The 24,623-nt window shown below is 38.4% G+C and overlaps 1 protein-coding gene across 1 annotated transcript; it reads right to left on the minus strand.

Annotated features, from left to right (window-relative positions):
- Positions 1 to 1,968: 1,968 nt before the first annotated feature.
- Positions 1,969 to 23,062, minus strand: itgb3b (integrin beta 3b). The gene is made up of 15 exons (XM_028477001.1): positions 22,882 to 23,062; positions 22,350 to 22,435; positions 21,443 to 21,647; positions 20,338 to 20,590; positions 18,441 to 18,603; positions 17,880 to 18,041; positions 17,698 to 17,793; positions 17,512 to 17,601; positions 16,977 to 17,111; positions 15,267 to 15,711; positions 9,073 to 9,295; positions 8,884 to 8,984; positions 7,216 to 7,335; positions 3,222 to 3,388; positions 1,969 to 2,791 (listed from the first exon to the last, which is right to left on the minus strand). The coding sequence occupies exons 1-15, from the start codon at positions 22,949 to 22,951 to the stop codon at positions 2,723 to 2,725; spliced, it is 2,385 nt and encodes a 794-aa protein (XP_028332802.1). The 5' UTR covers positions 22,952 to 23,062; the 3' UTR covers positions 1,969 to 2,722.
- Between the last annotated feature and the right edge of the window lie 1,561 nt (positions 23,063 to 24,623).

The following is a 24,623-nucleotide window of genomic DNA, read 5'->3' on the forward strand; positions in this document are numbered from 1 at the left end:
ATATATATGCAAAAGGTATTTACACCATTTGCATTAACATACAAACTTAATTTTGTTGTTTTTTTATTCATTCAAAATTTGCATGGTTTTACATACACTTTAGGAGTGTCTCAGGTCAGGCACTGCTGTTGGACAATATGGTCTGTCACAAAGTGTCTGCTTTAATATAAATATATACCAGAGGTGTGCCATCAGGGCTGGTGGAGTTGTAAAGTTGCACCACAACAAACTCCATGTCACTATGAGTCTTGCTTTACTGACTGGGATGACTGGAACGTGTCTTCATCAAACTGGACAAACTAGTAGACTGCTTTTAAGTGTCCATAGTGTTTTATGTTAGATATAAGGCAAGTTTTATTTGTATGGCACATTATAAACACAAGGCAGCTCAATGTGCTTTACAATGCAAAATGTACACGTTTAAAACGGCAACACTTAGAAATTGAAAAATCTAATCAAACAAGAGCATTCCAAGAGCCCAAATATCATCTTTGCCAGATTATTGGCAGTTATCTGGATCAATGAGCATACACACTTTAAAGCTTGGAATGCATTTCTATCTACATTAATAATGACGCAGTACGTATAATTGTACAACTTTTTTTTCTACCTTGAAAACAGCAATGAAATTTAATTTAGATCGGCCCATAACAAACCAAGGCATAATATGAATTTTTTCCTGTTTCGCCAATGATGAGGTATAGGAATTTTTCGATTTTTTGAAACCTATTAAAAAATGAAATGGAATCTTGACGGAAAGTCTATCTTTGGTTAAAATTTAGCCAGAAGTTTCAAAGTAATTTTGACGTAATTCTGATAACCGATCCAACAACAACAACAACAAAAAAAAACTGTGTAAAGCTCAGTCCAAAGCAGAGTTTATTAATATTTTATTTGTATCCAGGGTAATTTATCTACATGAATGTAAAATGTGTAAATTGTTGCTGTAATTTCACTTTTTTGTTTAAACATGTATTTGTATTTTACAACATAATATGTATTCAAGCGAGTGCAAAAATCTAAATCTAAAAGGGGGAAAATTAAGTGCGTTTTGAATGATGAAATTATGTTATTTTGTTGTTTTGCTCCAATGACATGGTCTTCTGTTTGCCACCAGAGGGCAGAGTTCTACTGCTGGAAACTTTAGTGGATTTATTGACTGCTTGAAAGTGTTGAGGCACAGTTAAAAAAAAAAAAGATGGTTCCAACAATTTTAAATTTAAAATGTTTAATGATTGAATTTCTGTTATAAAATACATGCTGAATAGCTCATAGTACCCTAAATCAGTGGTTCCCAAATGGGGGTATGTGTATCCCTAGGGGTACGCAATGACACTACAGAGAGACAGAGAGAGGAAAATTAACAAATGAGCATTAAAAATATGAGGTTTAATAATGTACTGTATGTTTTTTTTAGTTCAAAATGATAATCATACTAAATATTACCAGCAAATCACAAAACGACAACAAAGATACAGAAAAATACACAGGATCACTACAAACTACTCAAAATTAACAGAGAAACATACAAAAACGACAAAAGAAACAACCAAACAACACCAAAAACACACACACTAAGAGAGAAAAATACTTACTATTACCAGCAACACACAAAAACAAGAACAAAAACACACAAAATAAGAAAAAAAATATACAGAATAATAAAAAGAACAACAACAAAGTACACAAAATGACACAAAAAATGTGGATAGAAATGATGTTGATTAGAACATGAACTGAAAATACAAGGATCAGTCTTGGTCCCATGCTGGAGATGACCGAAAATGATAAAAAAAAAAACTATTAAAATAAATCTATTCATAAGGCACTAAATACTGTTTCATTCCACTTATTTCCATTAAAATGTGTGTTATCACTCATTCATTCCATCATTATGCTCTAGAGTTTGTTTTTTTCCCACAGAATTCTGAGCAAAAAGTTCAAGTTGGACATAAGGAGGTACTAGGATTTAAAAATAAGAGAAAAAAGGTACTTGAGCCAAAAAAGTTTGAGAACCACTGGCCTAAATAACCAAGTCTACTTCTGAACTGCATTTGCAGCAAAAGATCTTTGCAATGCGACCATGCTGTATCATATTGACTGGTGGATGATTATTAAAGTTTTTGGTTGGTTTTGATTGGAGAAAGCTCACGGGTACACTGTAGTTTACAAAATGTCCAACAATTGACAATAAAGACTGTCTAAAATAACATAGAAAAATCTAATATTATTTATTGTATATTGAATAATAAATAATAATGAAGAGTCTGTTGTTTTAAAGTGTACTGGGGATTTATTCCAATGTGTGAAATTATCCTTGGATCACAAAAGCTTAAAAAACACTGGATTACACAAATGTCAAAACATGCTTATTTCTTCAATTTGACAAATTCTTTGTGGTACGCATAGTTCTGTAATTTTATGGTCTAGGATTTTGTTGCTGTCAATCAGCCAATACTTAAAAATAGCATCTAGTTATAAATTAACCATCGTTTTATTATGAACTGTACAAAAAAAAAAAACTTGTATCATGGCCAATCACATGGTATCGTTATTTTTTTGGAAATAATCCCAGAGAAAATGTGCCTACGCAAATGATTTTTACATATTTACACACAAATAATTATTAATCATTGTCTTGTGACAGTAGAGGCCTGCACGTGATTAGGTGCCTTCTCAAAAGGATGACTAAAGCCCAACGTTTTGTCTCTGCTCAGTAGTGTCAGTCTTTTCCTCTGTAGGTGATGTTTGTGAAGGTAGACGTGGCTCCTTTGTAGAGAGGATTGTGTCCCTGAAAGGCAGACAAAGACACACAAAGGGTGAGTTTAGTTTTACACACATTTGTGGTTTTAGTTCCTAAGAAATTTCATTTTGTGATTTCACAGTTTACCGTTGAAAGGTTCCTTTGTGTTTTTACTTTAGTGAGCACCTCTTACCTGCAGTGGTTTGAGGCTTTTGCTGTGTTTTTGCAGCCTATTACAGTTGGAGGCTAATCAGTTTAATTTAAACCAAACCCTTTTGTTAGCTTCCTTTTGTTTAGCTGGGAACACCAGCACACCGCAGAGATAATAAAAAACATCTTTAGAAAATGGGAGTGAGAGGCTGTGTGTGTGTGTGTGTGTGTGGCCTTTGGTGAGTGTTAGCATCTGTGAGGAAACGTGTACCTTACACTTTCGAGGTGAATCGTTTTATTGTGACTATGACGTGCTTAGACTACTCACTGTGTCCCACTTAGCATGAGCACGTTCCTCCTCAAACTTTGCAAACTCCCTCCTATCGTGGATGGTCACCAGCAGCTTCCAGATGAGCAGAGCGGCCAGGCCGAGGAACAAGATAGCTCCTGCCACCGACAGAAGCACCACCAAAATGTCTGGGCCCTTAGGGCAGTCTACATGGAAGGAGGGATAAATAAAGGATAAACATTGTGAATGCACGGGAGAAGATAAGCCACTGGCTGGGCTATAGGAAATCTGGTTTTAGAATTTTCCACCTGATTAGAGTGAATCTTAAAGAGGAAAATAGGAAACCAAAAACTACCAAGCAGTCTGGAATATTCCTTCAAAATGTCAAAGGAATTGACTAGTCAATGCACTCACTTGCCACATGGTGGTCCATTGTGAAACAGTATGTAGTGTCTTCTGAATAGATTTATTTCTATAGTTTTTACAACAGACTCAAAATGCCACTCACTCGCTTTCGCCTTTATTGGTCATATACTGTATGTTATTACAGATATGAGAATTTGTGGGTGAGATTCAAACCGGCGTCCTTGCCCACTAGGCCACCACTCCCTTCTTCTTCTTCTTCTTCTTCTTCTTCTTCTTCTTCTTGTTGTGTGTTAAAATTGCTACTCCTCCGTTATTTGTGAATGGATCGGGCTGGTATAATTTGATAGGTATAACCTATGGATGTGTACGCATCGACGTACAGAGCCCGATTTTCTATTTAGGGCCCAGGGGGGGCCCCAAAAGAAAAACAAAAAAAACTAAAGTCGATTTCTCATACCGAATCATTGGCAAATACCATTATATAAATGGGGCCCATTACCCCGTATGTGTCAAGGGGGCGCCATTGGGGCCTCGGGTGCCCCATTTTTCAAATGACAAGTCCTTCATTAATGCTCGTTGAATCGGGCTGTAATTTCACATGGATATTCTATGAGCGGATGTCAACAGCCTCTAGGAGACCTTTTTGAAAGGGGGGATTTGTACATTTTTATCGGAACATAGTCGTGTGATATATCGTTTCAAAGGCCATTCAACGCAGATTACGATTTTACGCCATACAATTTCATTTGTTTTACTCAGTGTAACATAGTCATTTCGCTGAATTCTTGGGAACGTGGTACGTGCTATTCGGCGCAGGCCGGGGAGTAGTTCAGCAGAACTTGTTATTGTTATCAGTCTTGTATTTTCAGTTCATGTTCTAATTCAGATAATTTACGTCATCATCATTATGGTTATCATTATAAAACCCCATATGTTCAATGCTTTCATTTGTTAATGTTCCACTGTCTCATACAATATGATTAGTTGCCTTTGCTCATTGCTGTTGCAAGACCCACACAAAATGCCAGTAGATGTTTTTTTAGACAACTGTCCTCATAAAGTTGAACGTGTTTTGGATTAAAGAGAATTACGGCGGTTGTTATTGTCTTTATAAATTGAGATTGCAGGTGAGAGTGCAGGACTGAGATGTTACTGCTAAACCGGGCACCAATGTTTGAGCCAGCCTGACCCAACATCTCAAGCATGGATGGGTTGCTGATGCTTTAATTTCTTGCAAGGGCCTAACCAAGCAAGTGAGAACCTGCAAACTGAAAACAACACAAAAAGATCTAAGTGGCCATGTTTGGAATTGAGGACAAACCACCTTGTACATTTATTAAATCATACACAACATATAAGAGGAGGGGCAGCTGCCTCACAGCAACAAGGTCCTGGGTTCAAACCCTGGGGTGGACACTTAGGTCCTTTCTGTGTTGAGTTTGCATGTTCTCTCTCTCTGAGAATGAATATTAGATGATGCGTTTAGGTTTGTATGTGTTTTTTAACAGGTTTGCAAATGATTACCGCTTATTTGTGTCAATGAGGGAGTCCTTTTTTGTGTTTTTGTTGCCGTTTTGTTTGGCTCCCCTAGATATAACACATGGTACTTAAATATATGGCTGCAAGCTGATCTGTGCACAGAAAGGAGAGTTGTGAAGATGTAACGAAGGAAGGGCGAACTTTTAATAGCTGACATCAAAGGCTCTCTTTTCTTTCTCGTCCTCACGTTGCTCTATTTCCTGCTCCTGAACTGACCTTTTTGATCTCTATACGACCGACCATTACAGCTCATACACAAGACACTAAATAGTCAATATTTCAGCTACTTTCCTCATGTGAAAGAATCACAAACATCTTCGAGGATTGTTTATTTTATCTTGGCCTCTGATCAGCTTCTTCTTCTCCAGAGTCATTCTGGGTCCTGGTTTTTTTTGCTTACTTTAGTTTCTCCTGCTTTCCTCTTGAGGATATGTAGAGTCAGCAGGCTCCTGGAGGAGCTGGGCATGTGTTTACAGCCCTCTTTGACACAGCAGGGTGCATTGTGTTCAAGGCAAATTGTGGGGTACGTCTCTGATACCCAGTTGTGCCTAAATTAAACACACACATTCATTAAAGGCAGGCCCTAGGACGGACTTTCTCTGCGGGCAATGGTGTCCAATAAAGGCTGTTTTATCGCACCGCACTCTTTTTAGTTGGCCATTTAACAAGGAGATGAAGAGCAGGCATCAGACGAGTGACAAGCTGAACTTGTGTGAACAACTGAGGAGGTTTTCCAAGGCAAAGCATGTCAGCGTTTGAGGAATATATGGTAGTATAGGTCAAGGTCAGGGTTAGATGTTGGGATTCCTGGGACAGAAATACACCCAACATCCCCTTCTATCAGATTCATTGACTCATCTCATCTGCTGACACAAACACCTACTAAGTCAATCAAATGGCAGCAGTCCCTAATATCTCCTTTCCTATCCACTGTTCTTTAACCCCCGCAAGTGTTTAAGTGGTGGCCATGACAAAGAGCGTCCGTGTTCTCTATAAGGTCAGGAAAAGAGGCTCAATGCTTGCTTTTTAACCTACTTTAGCCTAATAAACACTGATGCATCCTTTACCAAAGGAGACGAGATAATGCTGACCCACAATTCCTTGCGCCGACAACATTTAAAAGGACACGCACACCCGAGCGCTTACGGAAACTCACGACCAAAGCAATAATATGCTTTGAACAACTTTAAATGAATAATCTAAAACCCATATCTTATTGTATGCAAGACATATTATCAGATTATAACTGACATGAAACAAACACTCTGTGGTTCAAGAAAAAGGGATCAGAGACATTTTTAGCCACATTATGTTACATAATATGTTACAACATAATTAATTTTTCTGAATGGAAGGTGAGTGTGAGCAACCATTCTCAATGTGACGTTCTTTTAGTTTCACTTTTGTTCCTCGTAACCTGGTAGCCTCTTTCCCTTTGATTAAATGTCGTGATTTTTGAGATTATATCATCGAAAAGTGTTATAAATGTATTTTTAGTAATTGTAAGTGTAAATTTTTCACCATGACAGACGCTACTAACCTTTATTACGTCACCTAGTTGAACCCCGTGACGTTATCCACAAGGTTATGGAAAAGTGGATAGGAAAGGAGATAGGAAGGACTATTCGGACGCAGCCTATAACAAGGTAAAGATGGCTGATCTACTAGAATTTTCATATAATGCACTGCCAAGGAAGAAAAGAAGAAGAAGTGGGAAAACTTTGAAGGCGAGTGGAGGTCCGTCATTCCACTGCTATTCACAAGTCAGCAGTTTCAGCAGCCACAAGTTAAACACAGATTTAGTAGAAGTCATTCCTCCAAGGAGAATGTAGGCTCTCATTGTGGCTTTAAATGCTTGGTTTGTTTTGTTTATTCTGATTAAAACCTCTCTGTAACTGTAACTTATTTGTTTTACTTTAGATCTTGGTGTAAAGTTTCCTGCTGATTAATAGAAATGTTGGTGATAATTCTTGAATTTGCAAACTAAACCACATTTAGTGAAAAAATAGGTGTGAATTTGTGGATCCTTCTCATGTTTTCCTTGTTCCAAAGGCGAGAACATTCATAAGAAGAGCTTATAAATGTTTGGTCAGCAGTTTGTGTAGGGTTGTGAGTTATTTTTTTTAACCTGGTTCTTTGATGACAAACAGAATGGATTTGCCACTGGTGTCTTCGTAGTACTGGAAACGCTCTACACAGTCATCCTCGTCTTTGTAAGAGCAGTTCACAGCGTTGGAGTCATTGAACTCTGTGGGGAAAGAGATGATTAGCATTCTTTCTACTGATGCATTTAATATTATACACAGGATTTATATTTTCCTAATGAAAAATATAATCCATCTTCCAACCAGGGAATCCTGGACAAGTGAAAAATATATATTCTCATTTCAATGTTAAGCATGTCTCAGTTAGGAGAGATGAGGACAAATAAAGCTGAGCCACAACAGAAGAGCTATTTCTAACAGTTTCCTTTTTGATTGGTCAAGATAACTGCAGAAGTTGCCAATGAAACGTTGCAAATTTAACCAAGTGACCTTCTAGCTTTTTCTCTGGCGAAATCACTAACTAATATCAACATATGTACTTTCCCTGTGTACATTTAGGGCCTATGCTACGAAACTAGATAATTATATCCTGGATTAATCTCCGTTAACAGGCTTCACCTAACCAAACATTCCCTTTCAGAGAGAAGCTGTCCTACGAAGGTTGATAACAACAGACTAATTTAAGACAAGTGTTTTTAGTCTGAGTACGTGTGCGCTCACATAAAACGGATGGAGGTTGCAGCATCTGACCAATCATTGGAGAACCTGGCAAAGCGACCGTCTTTACAATGGAGGAACAGCTTATGATATGAGCTTATGATATGAAACAAATATAATTAATTTAAATCCATGATGACAGGGAATTATTTATGATATTAATCCATTGGATGATAAACGGACAGCGCAATTGGTTTCCCTTTGTTACAGCACACATGTTTTTCGATTCAAGTAGACCTATTTATCACACACACACTGGGATGAGAGCATATTGTTTCACTGTAGTATGTTCCTGCTGATGCGGTCAGCCTCACTAGCGTATAAATGAATGAATGAATGAATGAAATAATTAATATGACTTCACCCGTCCACGAATACGCATCAAGACACAGGCTTCATCAGCTGACTATAGATCAGTCCATCAGATATAAATCTATATCTTTCCGAAGGGATGTGATTGGTAAATAAAAGGATTGCATTTATCATTGATAATCTTTCTTTCCTGAACGCAGCTGTCAGATCTGCATCAACCAGGATCTTCTATCAACGGGCAGGTCGTTTTCTAAGAGAACTGATTGGTCAGGTGGCGGGGCTTTAGCACTTGCTAAGATCCTAGCCAAAACAAAACCAGGCTAGTCGTTCAGCCTAAGTTACCATAGATTTGGCTCCGTAAGACGTTACCGAGCTTGATAGGACAGCACACACTGATTAAATCCTGGAAGATAGCGTGATAAGAGGTAATCTTGCTTCGTAGCATACCCCCTTAATATTTATATCAGTGAACATATTATCTTAAATATTTGGAAATATTAATGACCATTTCAATATCAAGGCGTACCGTTCGATATAAAGGTGATGTTTATGTGGGCTTGACTTGTAATTATTCTTAGTCTTACTGAGCTGTGGATCCACCTACCCATGCACTCGTTCATTCATTCATTCATTCATTCATTCATTCATCTGAATTAGCTTTATACAGGGTCACAGTGGTGTGATGGTTCAGCTGACAGCGCAGGACGGTTACCTACACTTACCTAATACTTCTACTAGTCTAATCTCATCTTTGCAGATCCGAGAACAGGAGTTGTCCTCAAATAGTCTGCCTCTCTTGAAGTGTTTACACTCCACACACTCCCTGTCAACGTAGCACATCAACAATTGAGGCACCGATTCATGTTATACAGCCTAATTATGAAAGCTGACATATATATCCATTGACTCACTTCTTCATGGTACAAGCATCGGGGCAGGTGGGGCACTTGTCGCACGTGGCCCCATAAGCCCCCGGCTGTGTGCACTCACAGGTCCCACACACACACTGACCCCTCCCACTGCACAACAGTCCCAGGCTGGACATGCAGGTGTCGGTGCGTCGGGAGCAGTTGCAGTTCTCCCCCTGCCAGTCGGGGGCACACTGGCAGAAGCCGCAGTTACAAACACCATGACCTGTATAAGGGAAGAAGTAAGGCATTATGGGGCTTTTAACAGCATTGTTCCATTTATAATCAATTTAGAGATTCTGACATAATGAAAACAAGGACAAAGAAAACAGTATTAATGATGTACATAAGTGTGTAACTGTGGTAGCTGAATTATAGAGGTGTAAAGAGTATTGATATATCCTACTCAAGTAGAAGTACAAGTAGGTCATACATAAAATACTCACGTACAAGTACAAAGTAGCTCAATTAAATAGTACTAAAAATAAAAGTTACTAGTTACTTTCACCCCCCACCTTTATTGTTGGTAATAAATCTTGTTGCCACGGTTCCCTTGCATACAGTAAACATCTCATGTATAAACTTAAAAAGGAAGAGATGGAATCGTGTGCAAATGGAACTGAATTTATTTTCCACAAAGGCATCTGTATAAAATAAAGGGTTTGTCAAAATGTACAATTATTCATTTTTTTAATTATAAAATAAAACCAATGAATTCAATTCAAAATAAAAATAATTCTCAGTCTCTAAGTATTGATACATTTATGAACTCTAAAACTGAGAAAATAACCAGCATTTAATGCTGTTGTTCTTTTCTTTTTGTAATTACACAAAGTCCGTTGATCATTTTAAAACAAAACAAAAAAAAACAATAATTTACTCGGTTGGGTGTAGAAATGTAACAAATTACTTTACTTCTATTAAAATGTACTTAAAAGGCCCTTGTTACGCTAAATCAACTTTTCTGTGCTTTAAACATCATAAAGTGTTATTTGGGCTTCATACACATGCACAAAGTGTTATTTTCATTAATTGCCTCAATCGTTAGTTAGAGGGTGATTTGCTCCTTTCTTACTGCAGGGTGAACCCAAACACCTCGCTCCACTTTGATGACGCGTTCCCACTTTGATGATGAATTTGATGCGGCACTGAGCTGGAGAAGCCACGCCTCCAGGAAGCTCACTGCCATGATTGACATGTAAACAGACACGCCCATGAAGGTGAGCATTTCAGCGTCCTTCGCGCAGTGCTATGTATGTGTTTTCTACAGTCTATGTATGTACCGGTGAACGCCCCGCCCCCACGCTCTGTCTCGTGTTTATAAAGCAGCATGAGCTCGGCTACGGAGTGGGTGGGAGGAAGGCGGGCCGTCCTCTGGCCCTACGTCACCGTGCGGGGAGGAGGAAGTCAGTGCACCGTCTATAGACACGCCCACTCATGAATATGCATAAGTAGGCCACAAATCAGCCTGTTTGTGTAGAGTTGCTCAGAAAGTGACTTTTCAGAGGCTAAAACTCTGAGTTTCGAAAAATAAACCTCAAATACTATGTTTTTGGGGTTCTTAGAACAAATGGGGATGGGTGAAAAATAGCATGGAACCTTTAAGTACAAGTAAAATGACTGATTTAGAATTATGCTCAAAAAAGTACATAAAAGCAACTCAATTACAGTAACGTCAGTACATGTAATCCATTACTTTCACCTCTGCTGAATGATAATGTTATAGTGTAAAACATATACTGTGTTAGTGTCACAAACACAAAATAAGCACACAGCAACTTCAAAAATGCAAATAACCAAGCGCTACTGTATATTAGGGGCAATGCATGCCTCAGGCAGTTTGCATTTTTTCACAAAGCATTTGCATTGTTGTTTGCAGCCCCCTCGCAGTGTAAACATATGTTACACTGGAGTTTTTAAATTGGCAGTAGGAGTGTGTTTGTCTGTGCCTAAGACGAGCTAACAATCCCGTTAAAGCTTTAACTTCTTTGAGGTCCAGCACAAGACATGAATCAATTGTTTTATTTTCTTCAAATGCATTATTTATCACACATATTAACATTTTGACAACGCATTTGTGGTTGTAAATGAGGCCCTGTGGTTTTGAACAATGTTTGGCTTGTCAGCATTAATATTTTAATAGCGCTACTCAGCTTGATAAGTGGTTAAGACTTAATCCACCACAAGCCAACGTCACGCTCCTCTGTAATTTCCAGTTGCCAGATAAACCTCTGTGTACATGTTGTTTTTAGCAGTCATGCTGACCTTGTTAAAGCACATCTAAACTAGTGTGAATGCAACAACGTGTTAATGTTCATTCCAAGTGTTACAAGTATAGCTTTCCAGTAGGAAAACTTGACAATCTCTGGCACTGCTTTTTTTTGTTGCTGTGACATTTGGGGCTAAAAAAAGAAAACTGGAAAGCAGAAGAATCCCAAAGTGTTTCTGGAACATTTGGAGCTTTTATCCTGCTTGCGCATGCGGTGTCTGCTGTGCTTTTATTGTTGGCAGCATGATTCAGTTCATGCGCGATTGTTCATGGCGGTACGTTGCAACTCATTGTATCAGTGAACATGACTCAAACTTTTTTGGCTCAAGTACGGCCCTTTCTCTTACTTTTGAATCCAAGAACTCCCTTTGTCCGACTAGAACATTTTGCTCAGAACTGTGTGAAAAAACAACTGTAGAGCATAATGATGGAATGAACATTTTAAAGAATCTCATTTTGTAAATAAGAGGAAAGAAACAGTATTTAGTGCCTCCTGAATGGATTTATTTCTAAAATGTCTTTCATTTCCGGTCATCTCACTCCTAGTGTGGTACTAGGACTGACCTTTGTATTTTTAGTTCATGTTCTAATCAAAACATTTCTATTATCATTTTGTGTATTTTGTTTTTTATCTGTTCTTTTTATTATTCAGTAAAATTTTCTCTTATTTTGCGTGTTTTTGGTGTCGTTTGGTTGTTTCTTATGTCGTTTTGTATGTTTTTCTGTTGTTTTTGTGTATTTTGTGGGTTTTCCTCTCATTTAGTGTGTCTTTGTTGTCATTTTGCGTGTTGCTGGTAATAGTATATTTCTCTCTCAGTGTGTGTTTTTGGGGTCATTTTGTGTATCTTGTTGATCATCGTCTGTTCTTTTTATTTTTCAGTATACTTTTCTTTTATTTTGAGTGTTTTTGTTGTCGCTTTGTGAGTTGCTGGTATTAGTATTGTAATTTTAACTAAAAATAACTATTATAAAACCCTGTATTTTTAATGCTTACGCTTGCTAATTCCCCCCCACCCCTGTCAAGTACCCCCTGTAGCGCCATCGTATACCACCATATGAGAACCACTATTTTAGAGTGACTGAGCAGAAACACTATAGACCATGTCTGGATAAACAACGTGGCAGGAAGTTGCTTAGGACTGGATAAAGCTCGACCTCTGACCAAACTGTCATTAACGCTTGACCACAGAACCGCTGGTTTTTAATTGGACCCTTCTGTGCTGAATGATGAACAACCCTGACACTGAATGTGGTAATTTAAGTCCACAGAGGACCACATTCTGCACTCACATCTACTCAGAACATATACAGAGCTCTCCCTCATTGGCCCTTGTCTGACCAAACATGGGTTTATTTTTAGTGTCATTACACCACATCAGCCAGTGAGTAAGCACAAAGGTATTTTCGTGTTACTCTATGGACTTTGGGGAGTACAGAGAAACATTTTTCTGTGAAAGCAGCGTGTGAGCTCCAACAGTATATCAAAGCATAGGGAAGAAAACCAGCCCATGCCACAACAACTGAGTAATGCATCATTAGCACGAGTTAAGGATTGCATCCTCAGACTAGTCCCAGTACCTACTCATGTTTAACACATTACATAACTAGTAACAACGCGTGCATGCCGAGTAATTTGGTCGCTCAAATAAGCCTCATGCAGGATGATACTTCAGTTTCCAGAGAAAACCAAAATGAAATGTGCAAGAGAATGCATTGGGTTCACGCCAAACACACAAAAACAAAGTTTAGGACATGAATTCAAACCCACGCCTGTGAAATTGATAGGTAGGGCTGCTAAACACTGCGAGAACAAGCTAGCTTTTGTCGTTTTTAATGAAAATGACCAATTTTATGTGGTATATGTTGATGTTTACAAGTTAGCGTATTTCTAAAATAGCGAGTGACGCTAGCAGAGCAATAAAAGAACAGGTGGAGATCTTTAAACATTCATAGTTCTGTTCAGGGTCGAGTTAATGGGAAACTCCAGTTTCTATAACTGCATGGTAAGATTCCTAATCGATGAAATAATTCAAGAACTGCTGAATGATGAGAACCTCATCATTCAGTTCTCGACAGTTACACTGTCTGGCCCAAAAAATAGGGATTAACAAAGCAAATAGGTAAGTAAGTTGCTTCTTATTTGTCTTATTTGCCTGCATAAAGCAAGGGAAACAAGATTAGAATCTCCAAAGAAGCAACGTAGTGAGAATAAATCTTAAATGATCATGATTAACCACCATTTAAAGGTGCAGTCTGCAACTCTTATAAAAGTGACTTTTTGTCATATTTGCTAAAGCTGTCACGATGTAAGGACAGCGTTACATGAAACTAGTAGTTTGTGTGAAAAAAAAAACAGACTCATTGAGTCCCCCCTGCTGCTCCTGCCGCCTTTGGCAGATTGCCAGAATGCACCGCGACCGAGCAAAAAGAACCAATCAGAGCCAGGATTGTGTTTGATGGACTGTCTGACAGCTGTTGCTCACAGTCCCCGCCCCTTTCCTAGGGCTAGAGCACCGTCTTTTTTACAGTGTATGGTCTGGAGGAGTAGAAGATGGAAATAGCGACTTTTCTGCTTGAAAGGTAATTATTGCTGCTTGATTTACATTATGATTAATTTGTAATTGTTACACTAGAACTCTGTAGTGCACGTGTTTGTTCGTGTGTGCGCAGCAGCTTCCGTGTGGGCTGCTGTAAGTGGCACTGTTGTTGCTGCTGCTGCTGCTGAGGTGTGAGCACATTGAGAGAGAGAGTAACTGCAGTAATATACTTTTAACAGAGCATGTTATATTACTATGATGTTGCTGTCTGGCTAACGTTAGCCTGTTAGCTCCTCTGAGGGAGGGACTTTGGAAAGTTTGGAAACAGGGCAAGAGAGCAGCGGGGAGGGAGGGGGAGAGAGGGATTTGTGAGTTGCGGACTGCACCTTTAAATGTTTGGTGAAAAATTAGAGTAGATCTCAGGGCTATGTTTAATGGTGAAAGTGAGGGCATTTCTAAATGTAAAGGGAACACAAGTGACTGGGACCAAACAGCTGTGTAGCTGTGAGAAATCCACTTATCAGTGAGGCTCATCAGAGGAAACGGCTTCAATTATCTTGGGAGCATAAAGATTGGCGTTTATGCGTTCTGATGAGTCCAGATCGACCCTGTTCCAGAATAATGGTGCATCAGGGTAGGAGGAGAGGTGGCTGGAGTGCTGCACACACCATGATGGGGGCGGGGCTATGATCTGGGGTTGCTGCAGTTGGTCAGGTCGAAGTTTAGCAATTTTAGATATCAGCTGACTACATGAATGTACTGAATAACCAGAATATTTCATTAATGGATTTTTACTTCCCTGAGGGCTCGGAAATATTCCAAGATGGCAATGCTAGGATTTATTGGCCTCAAATATGAAAAGAGAGCTTCAGAAAGTATGAAACATGTGGATTGGCTGTTATCAAAACTAAAAGGTCATCAAACGAAATGTTACAACAATCATTTTCACTCAGGGGCCAAATGAAAATTAGTTTGATTTTATGTGGTTGAAAAAAAAGAGTATTTCTTGCATTATTGTGATGCCTGCAGGAGCTTCATTTAAAAAATCTTTGATTTCGTGATCAGTTTTCCTGAAATTTACAGGAAAGATGTGGGATTATTTGGGAGAAATTGCAGGATTTTTGAAAAAAAAAACAAATGATTGCAGTCATGTGAAAGGAAAGGGAAAATATTGCAAATGGTGAATTTGTTATTTCTGCACCAGAAATATTTGTTATCATCTATACAATGATTCATATTTGACCCCTGGGCCTTGAGTTTGACATGGAATTAGAATGCGTTTGCCCTTTTTTTGTGTATCAGTGAGTGTATTTAGTATTTCAGGTGTTTGACTGGACAAAACAAGGCACCTGGGGGTACAAAATATTCAGACAATACAGTTGAGCGCTTACCTGAGCAGAGTTCTCCTTTGTAGCGCAGACAGTTGAAGTCATCGCACTCGCACAGCTTTCCCCACACCTTTCCAAAGTCACTGCTGTGACACACACACTGGCCACACACACAGTCGCCTCGACCGCTGCACACAGCTGACTGAGGCCCTCCGGACACTGACGGAGCGCTGCAGCGGTCCTGCTCTGTGGGGTTATAGTCGCCCTCTGCACACTCACAGTGCGGCCCTAAGCGGCCCGGGTGGCACTGACAGATGCCACACTCGTATGTGCCGTTGCCATGGCTGCACTTAGGGCTGTTGTGCTGAGCTTTGTTCTGGCACTTGCAGTCGCATTCGAAGGTGACGGTGATGGAGAGGGAGTCTTTGAAGCCCACAGGTTTGATGACAAAGGTTTTCTTTTTCTGTTTTGGACAGCCGCGTGCACGCGCCTCCACACTGAAGGACACCTGCATCAGTAAAAGCAAAGTATTAGGTCATGAAACATGCTATTTTACACCCTGTGACCAAAACATGTTTCATTGATCAACTGTGTGTTTTTACATACTACTGAGAAATGATGAACAGTGAAAACATCCAAAAGCCTCTTAACTGCATTCAGCTGCTGCAATTCTACGACCTGCATTACATCCAAATCTGGTAAAAGTCCAAATATGGGGAGTTACTACATCTGGACAGACTGCCATATATGGAAAGAATAACAGACGTTAAGGCAAGGAAGAAAAATGAGTGGAGACCCCAAAAATGTCACCTGGGGCGAGAAGAGACAAATAAAAAACATCCAAAGGGTTAGAAAAAGAAAAGAAAACAAACAGTAGGGGAAAAAAGCAGTAATCTAAAAATAAAAGCACAGTTTTTTAACCATCTGCTTACTTGTGATCAAAGAAAGTAGACAAAAGTCACAAGTCTACAAATTTAAACTAATGTAAAACACTTTGAATTTAGATTTTTTAATCGATTCAAGTGCAACATAGTACGGCAACGTCATGGAGAGGAGCAGTGTAGGACAAGCAGTTGCTTAACAACTGTATTGGCTCCGATGTTCGTCACGTCTGCATCACTTTACACTTTTTCCTTTCATTACCGCCAATCCGTTTTATCATCTTTCACTATTTAGATGACAGTACTGGCTGTTAAACGTCCTAAAATCATACCAAACATAGCAAATGGTAAATATATTTTGGAGAAGCCGTAAGTAAAATAAACCTCTAGTGAAATGTTAGCCATACTCACTTCTTTGTCTTTATATTTGAAATACATTCTCTGGAACTGTTTACAAAGTGGGCGTGCCTGTCGCCCATGCTGCCGGGCTTTAGGGCTACGTCATGAAATGGGAGGCACTCACACGGGAAAAGGCGACGCTCAGAGAAACCATGCGTCTCAACTTCCGGTTTGAAAGAAAATAAGTCATATTTCTTAATAATTTAGTATTTTATTTTGCAAAATATAAAATATCACCCATATGTGGCTGTAGTTGATTTTGGAAGGTCTTAATATAGAAATATATAGAACATTTAAATAAATAGAGGAAAAATACAAATAAAAAAAACTGCTTGATTACTTTTTCCGTTTCCATCATGGAAAATAGGAGGCCTTACACAATTGTATAGGAACAAACAGAAATCTGTGTTTTTTGCTTATCCTAGATTCATGGTTTTGTAATCAGATCAAGTAAAATTATTCATTATTATCACATATATCATCTACTACTGACCGTATCTCCAATTTTCAGGCCTGAGCAGGATTTAAGACCAGGGATGACCTCTCCATTTAGGCAGGTGGCGTTAAAGGACAGAGACAGCTCTTCTGGGACTCCTTGAAGCTCCAGCTCCACCTTGGAACGAATTTTCTAGTAATCACAAAAAAAAAAAATCAGTCAACAAAAAAGCAGATTTCAAAGCATAAGTCATCATATTTATATTTTCTTGTGATTATCAAGTTACATGTAAGGATCTCCTTGAAAATTGAAACATGCTCTTCCACCTGTTTCCTGTTAAATCCACAAATTAAATACACTTGCAGAGACGGACCCAGAGGTCACCGACATTAGGTCAGCTTCACACTTTAGTTGTTCTGGATTTACTGCTAAGACTCTGGCTCCACTTCAAGCATGACTCAGGCTGAGTGGGAGTGAGTCAACAGACACATGTCATCTCCTCACACTCTGTCTGGTCTGAGATGTGTGCGTGTGCGTATGTGTGTGTGTGTGTGTGTGTGTGTGTGTGTGTGTGTGTGTGTGTGTTACTAACAGTGTAGGCTCTAGTTATGAGCTGAATCACGTTGCCCGAGTCGTTGGACAGTGTTCCCACTGTGGTGCCAGGAATCAGCTCACTGTAGTTCTGCACAAATGACATAAAGTGGAATAAATACTTACTTGTATATTTGCTGTTTTGTTGAATTGCCTGTTTTATCATTATTCTGTAAGAGCGTCTGACCTGGTACAGGGGAACCACAGGGTTTGTGACGGCAAAGATGAGGTTGATGTTGTTCTCGGACATTTTCTCTGTGATCAGAGCAAGAGATGGATAATCCTGCAGGGGTCAAAACCCGACAGTTAAAGTTACCACACTCGGATTTTGTCATCTGTCATCAATCTTGCCATTTTGCATGGACGAACCATAACGGTAGACATGCTGTACATGTTTTCAGAGTTCAGGTGGCATTTGCCGTCATTGGGCTGAACGATCCCAGCCAGACGACCATCCAGCGCCACATGAGTCTTAGCATCTGAGGTGAAGATCAGGAGGTGGGACGCTCCGGGACGCCAGCCAATCTGTTTCTATTTCACGAAAACAGAGCCATATAAAGACAGTTAAATCTTTATTTCATGTTATTTTTAATCTGGTTGTATGAATCTTCTTTTAAAGGTAGGGTAGGCGATTTTCAAACGCTTCACTCACATGCATGCGCACAGCTGTTGCTGAAGCGGAGCTCAGCTCATCGCTTGTATTGTGTAGAAACTTTGTTGTCTCATGTCTCATTCAGCAGTAAATAAACAATAAACTTAAAAATAAATCGCCTACCCTAGCTTTAAGGCAGCAAAGATACCAGTCCCTCATCTCCAGATATTTGGAAACCTTTTTTTCTACGTGCATTCGGACAAAACACACACACAAACACACACAAAAAAAGCACAACAATAGGATGAGAGTATGCACGGGTGCATCTTTCTCTGCACCTTGCACACTGCAGCCTGGATGATTGCATCAAATCCTCCTTCCGGGGCATCACGATTCCTGGACACCATCTGCTTCTTCACTTCCTCTGTGAAACGACCCACTTCCTCTGTCAGACTCAACACGTGTTTATAGCCAAACTGAGGTAGACAGGTGGTGTTAATGCTGTCAATCAAAAAAGGGAAGGGAAAGCTGAACAGTGAAATGAATATTGAGTGCAAAGCACAATCACATCATACTTAAACAGCTCTTGGGAACCACTGGGAGCCTTTAACAAGTGGTTGCCTTCATTTTACTGCAACACTGTGTTTAAAAATGTCCACTTAAAATGACATCATCCAAATGCAGACGTAAACTGCTCCTGGACAATAATACACCACACCAGTGCATGCATAAACTACAGTTGGATGCAACAATATTGTATTACTGTGAAGTCTGACACCAATTAATATGATCAAAGACAAAAATATGGATTCAATTGCACACGTTTTTTTAAAGTTAAAATTTTTTAGTTAAAATTGCACAAAAATATTTCAAATAATGTGCATAGTTTTTTCTAATTGTCTCAAGCTATTTTAAGCTCTTCTTCAGATGACATCTTTTTTTGATTTTATGATTTTTGATAACTTATATTTATCTAAAGACAGTGATTAGTTTTATTAATGCACATTGTCAAACCCTCACTTATGAACATATTTGTCAAAAACATACATACATACATATAATAGCTTTATCAAGAATTCTATCAGTAAAAACTACAGTGTTGAGGGATCATAGTTTGTTCCTTTCAAATCTAATTACACTAAATTTGTCTTAAAACGTATATGCATCTTTATGGAGAAAGATGGACAAAAAAAAATAAAAACGTAATAAAGAGAAAACATCTGTATTTACTATGTTACATTCATCTTTTCCAGGATTTTTAAACTTAAGACAATCTGTCTGTATTTGCAACAAACACATTATTTTTCCATTCAGATTGAATGTGTTTGCCACGAGATTTACAACATGATGCGTAAAATATTAAATGTGTGTAGCAGAGGTGGTGAAAGAATATCGACTTACGATATTAAAAACAGATATTTTATTTTTATTTTTTAACCATGTTTGCCTATGTCGTCATGGGTTAACGCTATATAGTGGTGTTGTGCACTTTCATGTGCAGTTAAAATAAATGTCAGACCAAATGACTGACTTGTATTAGGTGTATGATTACATTTTTGTTTATGGATAAAGAAACTAAGGAAATAAAAAATCGCAATATTCGAGGGGCAATACTGAAAAAATCAGAATAGCAATATAAATCAAATCTGCACCTAAGTATTAGTTGAATAGGTAAAAAAAAGCATATCGTCCCAATTGCATTTGCGATTTTATCACGATATCATAACCGCAAAGACTGCAACTTTTTATTTTATTGTATTTTTTTTTTTTCTTGTCCTGTCCTGTGAAGAAGTGCAGTCCACATGTTTCATGAAACGTGAAGTTAGTTAGATATGTTGAAGAGGCAAAGCCACAGATTTGTTTGCTTTATTGTTGTAATCTGTGCTTTAAAATGTACATTTTATATTTATTTAAAGTTTAAATCAATCAGAAATTGTTTATTATGAAACCGATTGATTTATTGCTTGTGTTCATTGAAAAATACATGACAAGAGGCCCTTGAAAAAATAATCGCATATTAAATCGCAATCGCAATATTGAGGGAAAGAAATCACAATTCGATTATTTTCCAAAATTGTTCAGCCCTAGTAATTCATATCAATATTTGAACTATTTTACCACCATTTGTATTGATGTTCCATACAAATAATAATAGTAATACTAATAACCATGATGAAGAAGCGAGATGTTAGAACGGCCTATAGTGTATCATATGGCTGTTTTGTTTTGTCTCACCTGTAGCATGGGTTCTTCACCGCCGCTTCAGGTGAGATGTACATGTAAGGTGAGATTGGCTTGTCCACAAAAGCACCAAAGCCCATGCGCAGGTTGCTGGTGGTTCGATTCATGGCCTCAGCCAGGCCTCTGCCCAGCAGCCTCAGGCGGAACAGGTCATCGTTCATTGAGTAGGAGAGATCCATGAGGTAGTAGAGATCCACAGGGTAGTCCTCTACCTGTCGCACCTTCACTGTGAAGCGCTTGGCATCATCTGATAACCACCACGAAGATAGTTGGCTTTGATCTATTTTAATATCCTCATCTTTTCATGCAGTGGTTCTCAACCTTTTCAGGTCGCGACCCCCCAAAATAAAGGTGCCAGAGACCGGGGACCCCCACTGTACCTGATGGTGGTTGAACACATACATGAACGTTGAAGAACAGTCATGTGGAGACAGGGCCATCTATAAGGGGGGATAAAGGGGAGAGCTTTTTGGGGCTCATACAAAATGATGGTCCACTGTTCTATGAATCTGTGAAAACCACATTTATTTATTTATCTGGATAATATCCACTGTTATCCAGGAAATACAATAAAAGCCATAGTATATCTTAAAAATGTAAATACTTGTTTAAATCATAAATAAAATGGGTTAAGAATAAATGGTGGCAAATGTTAAAAGGGTTCAAAGTGTCAATATTGGAACAATTAATGGGCATGACAAATAGGGAATGTGGTTAAATTGGTAAAAATGAGCATAAAAAAGGTAAAAAAGTGACTATATTGGGTCAACAAGTGGTGGAAATGCTTTATAAGTGTTGAAAAGGTCTTGAAAGTAGAGATAAATGTGCATAAAAGTCAATGAAATTTGATAGAGAAGTGGCAGAAATGGGAATAATGTAAAAAACACATTAAAAGGAGCAAAAATATGGCAAGAAAAAGTGATGAAAAAAATAGGTTAAAATATGGCAAGTTTGATGTTGTTGTGGAAAAAGGGTAAAAATAAGCAAAAAGGGGCTCAAAATTGTTCAAAAAATATTTGTAGTTTCTTAAAGGCATCTGGCGACCCCAACGTTGAGAACCCCTGATCTGATGTATTAAAAACAAAAACTAAATGCTCACCTGGTCTGAGTGTGATGTGTAGTTTCTGGGGTTTTATCTGGGTGACGTCTTGTGTTGCCCCTGCTGCCTTATTGCTGAGCGGACGGTCTTCGACCACCTGCAGTTTGCTGGTTGGAGACTCCAGAGCTGATGATGGACACCCTGCTGCCATCAGGTTGGCTTTCAGGTCGCAACGGGAAGATCTGGCAACCCTATTGCCGAAATTCTGACGTAGAAGTTTGGAGAGTTTAGACAAAAAGGAAAGGTTTCCACCAGTTGTCTGACTTTACTCAATCAAAGACTGTTTAGTGCAGGGGTGTCAAACGCATTTTAGTTTAAGGGCCACAAGTGGGCCGGACCAGAAAAATCCATGTTTTTGTGAAGGAAAAAGCACAAATTCAAACAACATCCTGAATATTAAGCAATTGTTGAAAATTCCTTTACTTTGCAACACATTTTCTCAAAATGTACAACCCCCATCATACTGTATCTATAATTTATTTAGATCATTTACAAAAAGTCCTGAAAATCTTCCTGCGGGCCAAACTTGGCCCCCGGGCCTTGAGTTTGACATATGTGGTTTGGTGACTTAAACCACCGTGATAATCACAGATATATGTGGAATATCCAAAATGATCCTTGAAATAAGCCAGTGTTTATGTACTTTTTTAAACATATGGAATAAAAGGTATCCTATCGACACATCATTGAGGAGCAGTGAGTTTTAGGATTCAAACTGGGATTAAAATCAACGTTTTAATTCATAAATTTGTCTCAAAAAAAAAATTGTGTCCAAATGCAATCTGAAAACAGTAGCTTTAAAACAAATGCTGGGACAATGTCCATCCTGGTGAGATTAGGCTGAGTCAGCTGATGTGTAAGATCTGTAATTTCCCATTTAAATGAAAGAAGCGTGAAAGGAGCCCACCTCTTGGGAGCACCACACACAGCTGGGGTGCACAGCCAGACACTGCTTACATGTGCTGGCTCCTCTGGAGGTACACACATTTGAACCTGGAAAGAAGAAAAAAAAAAAAAAACCCAACATATTATTAGCTTCACAAATGACTATTTTCAATGAGATTTCTGAATTTTAATTTAGTATAAATAAAGATTACAATATGTTTCACCTTGTGATGAAACATATTCCAATTTTGGAAATCAAAAATATTCTTCTAAAACTAAAAAGAGTGAATTAATATGTTTTTTTTTTTATTAATATTTTATATATTTCTATCTGAAAACTTCTGCTACAAACCTTTACTATGATATTTTAATGACTTTAAGTTGCTCAACCATCCTTTCACCAACTATGATTATTGTTAAACTGAAGTCTTTTATCAAATTCTTTGCAAAAAAACAAAAAAAAAACAAGTAGGCCTAGCTTAATAAATAGTAACAAGTGTATTTATCATCAATATTTGCTTAAGTATATAGTGGTAAAAAAAGAGAAAACTCACCACAAACTGCTGTTATGGAGAAAAAGAAGACGCACATCTCCAGCATGGTGCGCCCCCGGTGTGCCCTCATCCTGCTCCGGGCTCTCCACAAGCCCAAATACAGTCAAATGTGTGTGAGCCAACTCTATGTTCTACTCTATGTTCTCCATCCAGTGCTCGCAGTTTTACACGGGCTGTTAAAAGCAGGAGGGCGGGTCAGAGCGCAGCATCCACAGCTGTACAGAGCATGGGCTTTTATTTTGGAGGAGCCAGAGCAGGCTCATCAAGCGCTACACGAACACAGTTTGTTTTAACTCATTTAAAACATATAAGGTAACTAACACTGGTTACTAACTTCAAATTGCATTTAAAATGTTGTAAATAAATATATGCAACGAATTCTGAAAAAGACAATTTACGTCTGAAAAGTTCTGCTCGTAATAACGCACTGCCCTCTTGTGGAAGTCGTGGGTAAGTACACGTGTTACCAAAGTTTCAATGTCAAAATTGATCAAAAAGAGCAATTTCTTTAGGAAAAATGTGCTGGGCTTTCACAAAACTGGGTAATCTGTTTGTCAATAATGATTTTAAAGTTCAATAGTGATATTTAAATGTCTTAAAAACAGTAAAAGAAAAGATATAGAAGGCCTACTAGTAATTTCCCCATCCTATTTTGTTCACAAGTAAGAAATAAGTAAAAAGTAACAAAGTAAACAAAGCTTTAACTTCAACATGTTAGTGGCATTTCACCAATACAACCCTTTTTTATATATATGTTTATCAGTATATATTAACCTCTTGTATAATCAGATTTAGTTTTTATTCGCAATGTACGTTCACACATTCATAAATTTGTTTCTGATTGCTGGTGTCTCTCTAGCTAAAAATAAAAATAACAAATACATATATACATATATTGTTTAGTTATGTGCAAAAAACTTCATAAACATCAGGGGATGTTTTGGGATATGCGAAGAAGAAGAAGAAGAAGAAGAAGAAGAAGAAGAAGAAGAAGAAGAAGAAGAAGAAGAAGAAGAAGAAGAAGAAGAAGAAGAAGAAGAAGAAGAAGAAGAAGAAGAAGAAGAAGAAGAAGAAGAAGAAGAAGAAGAAGAAGAAGAAGAAGAAGAAGAAGAAGAAGCAGGAGGAGGAGGAGGAGGAGGAGGAGGAGGAGGAGGAGCTGTAATACTAATTACATCCACTAGGTGTCGTCTTCTAACACGTGCTACAGACTCGACTTTTCCTTGAACAAGTGAACGTTTCATTCACTGTTGTGAGTAAAACATTTCGATCTTCTGTTGAATGTTAAGTGATTGGGAGGCGGTGGTGCAGTTTACTACTGCTGGGGTGAGTTAATGTAAGACTAAAAACACGTTAAACAGAGTCTGTTAATATGTAGCAAAGCTAAAGCCTGGGTATCAAACTCAAAGTTTGATATCAAGTGGGTCGAACCACAAAAATACTTCACAATTGTGACTTGGTGTAATGGACTGTAAAAGAGTAATTTACCACATTATTTTTGACCCATCATCACGTCAAAGTTGGATAATTCAAGAAGTTAAATTTCTGAGAAAACAGGAGTTATTAATTAAAACCAGGCAGTGGCTATCAGTTCGTAATACGTGTCAATAGACCAGCAGTCTATCCGTCATTGGCCAGTTTAGGTCACGTGATAGGTGCACCACGTGGTGTAAAGTTCCGTCAGTTTTATTTTAGCTCATATTTATTTTTAGCTACCCCGCTAACCCTTTTGTTTCAGTCCTAAC

The sequence above is a fragment of the Gouania willdenowi genome, chromosome 19 (genome assembly GCF_900634775.1).
Source record: "Gouania willdenowi chromosome 19, fGouWil2.1, whole genome shotgun sequence".
In the NCBI taxonomy this organism is placed as follows: domain Eukaryota; kingdom Metazoa; phylum Chordata; class Actinopteri; order Blenniiformes; family Gobiesocidae; genus Gouania; species Gouania willdenowi.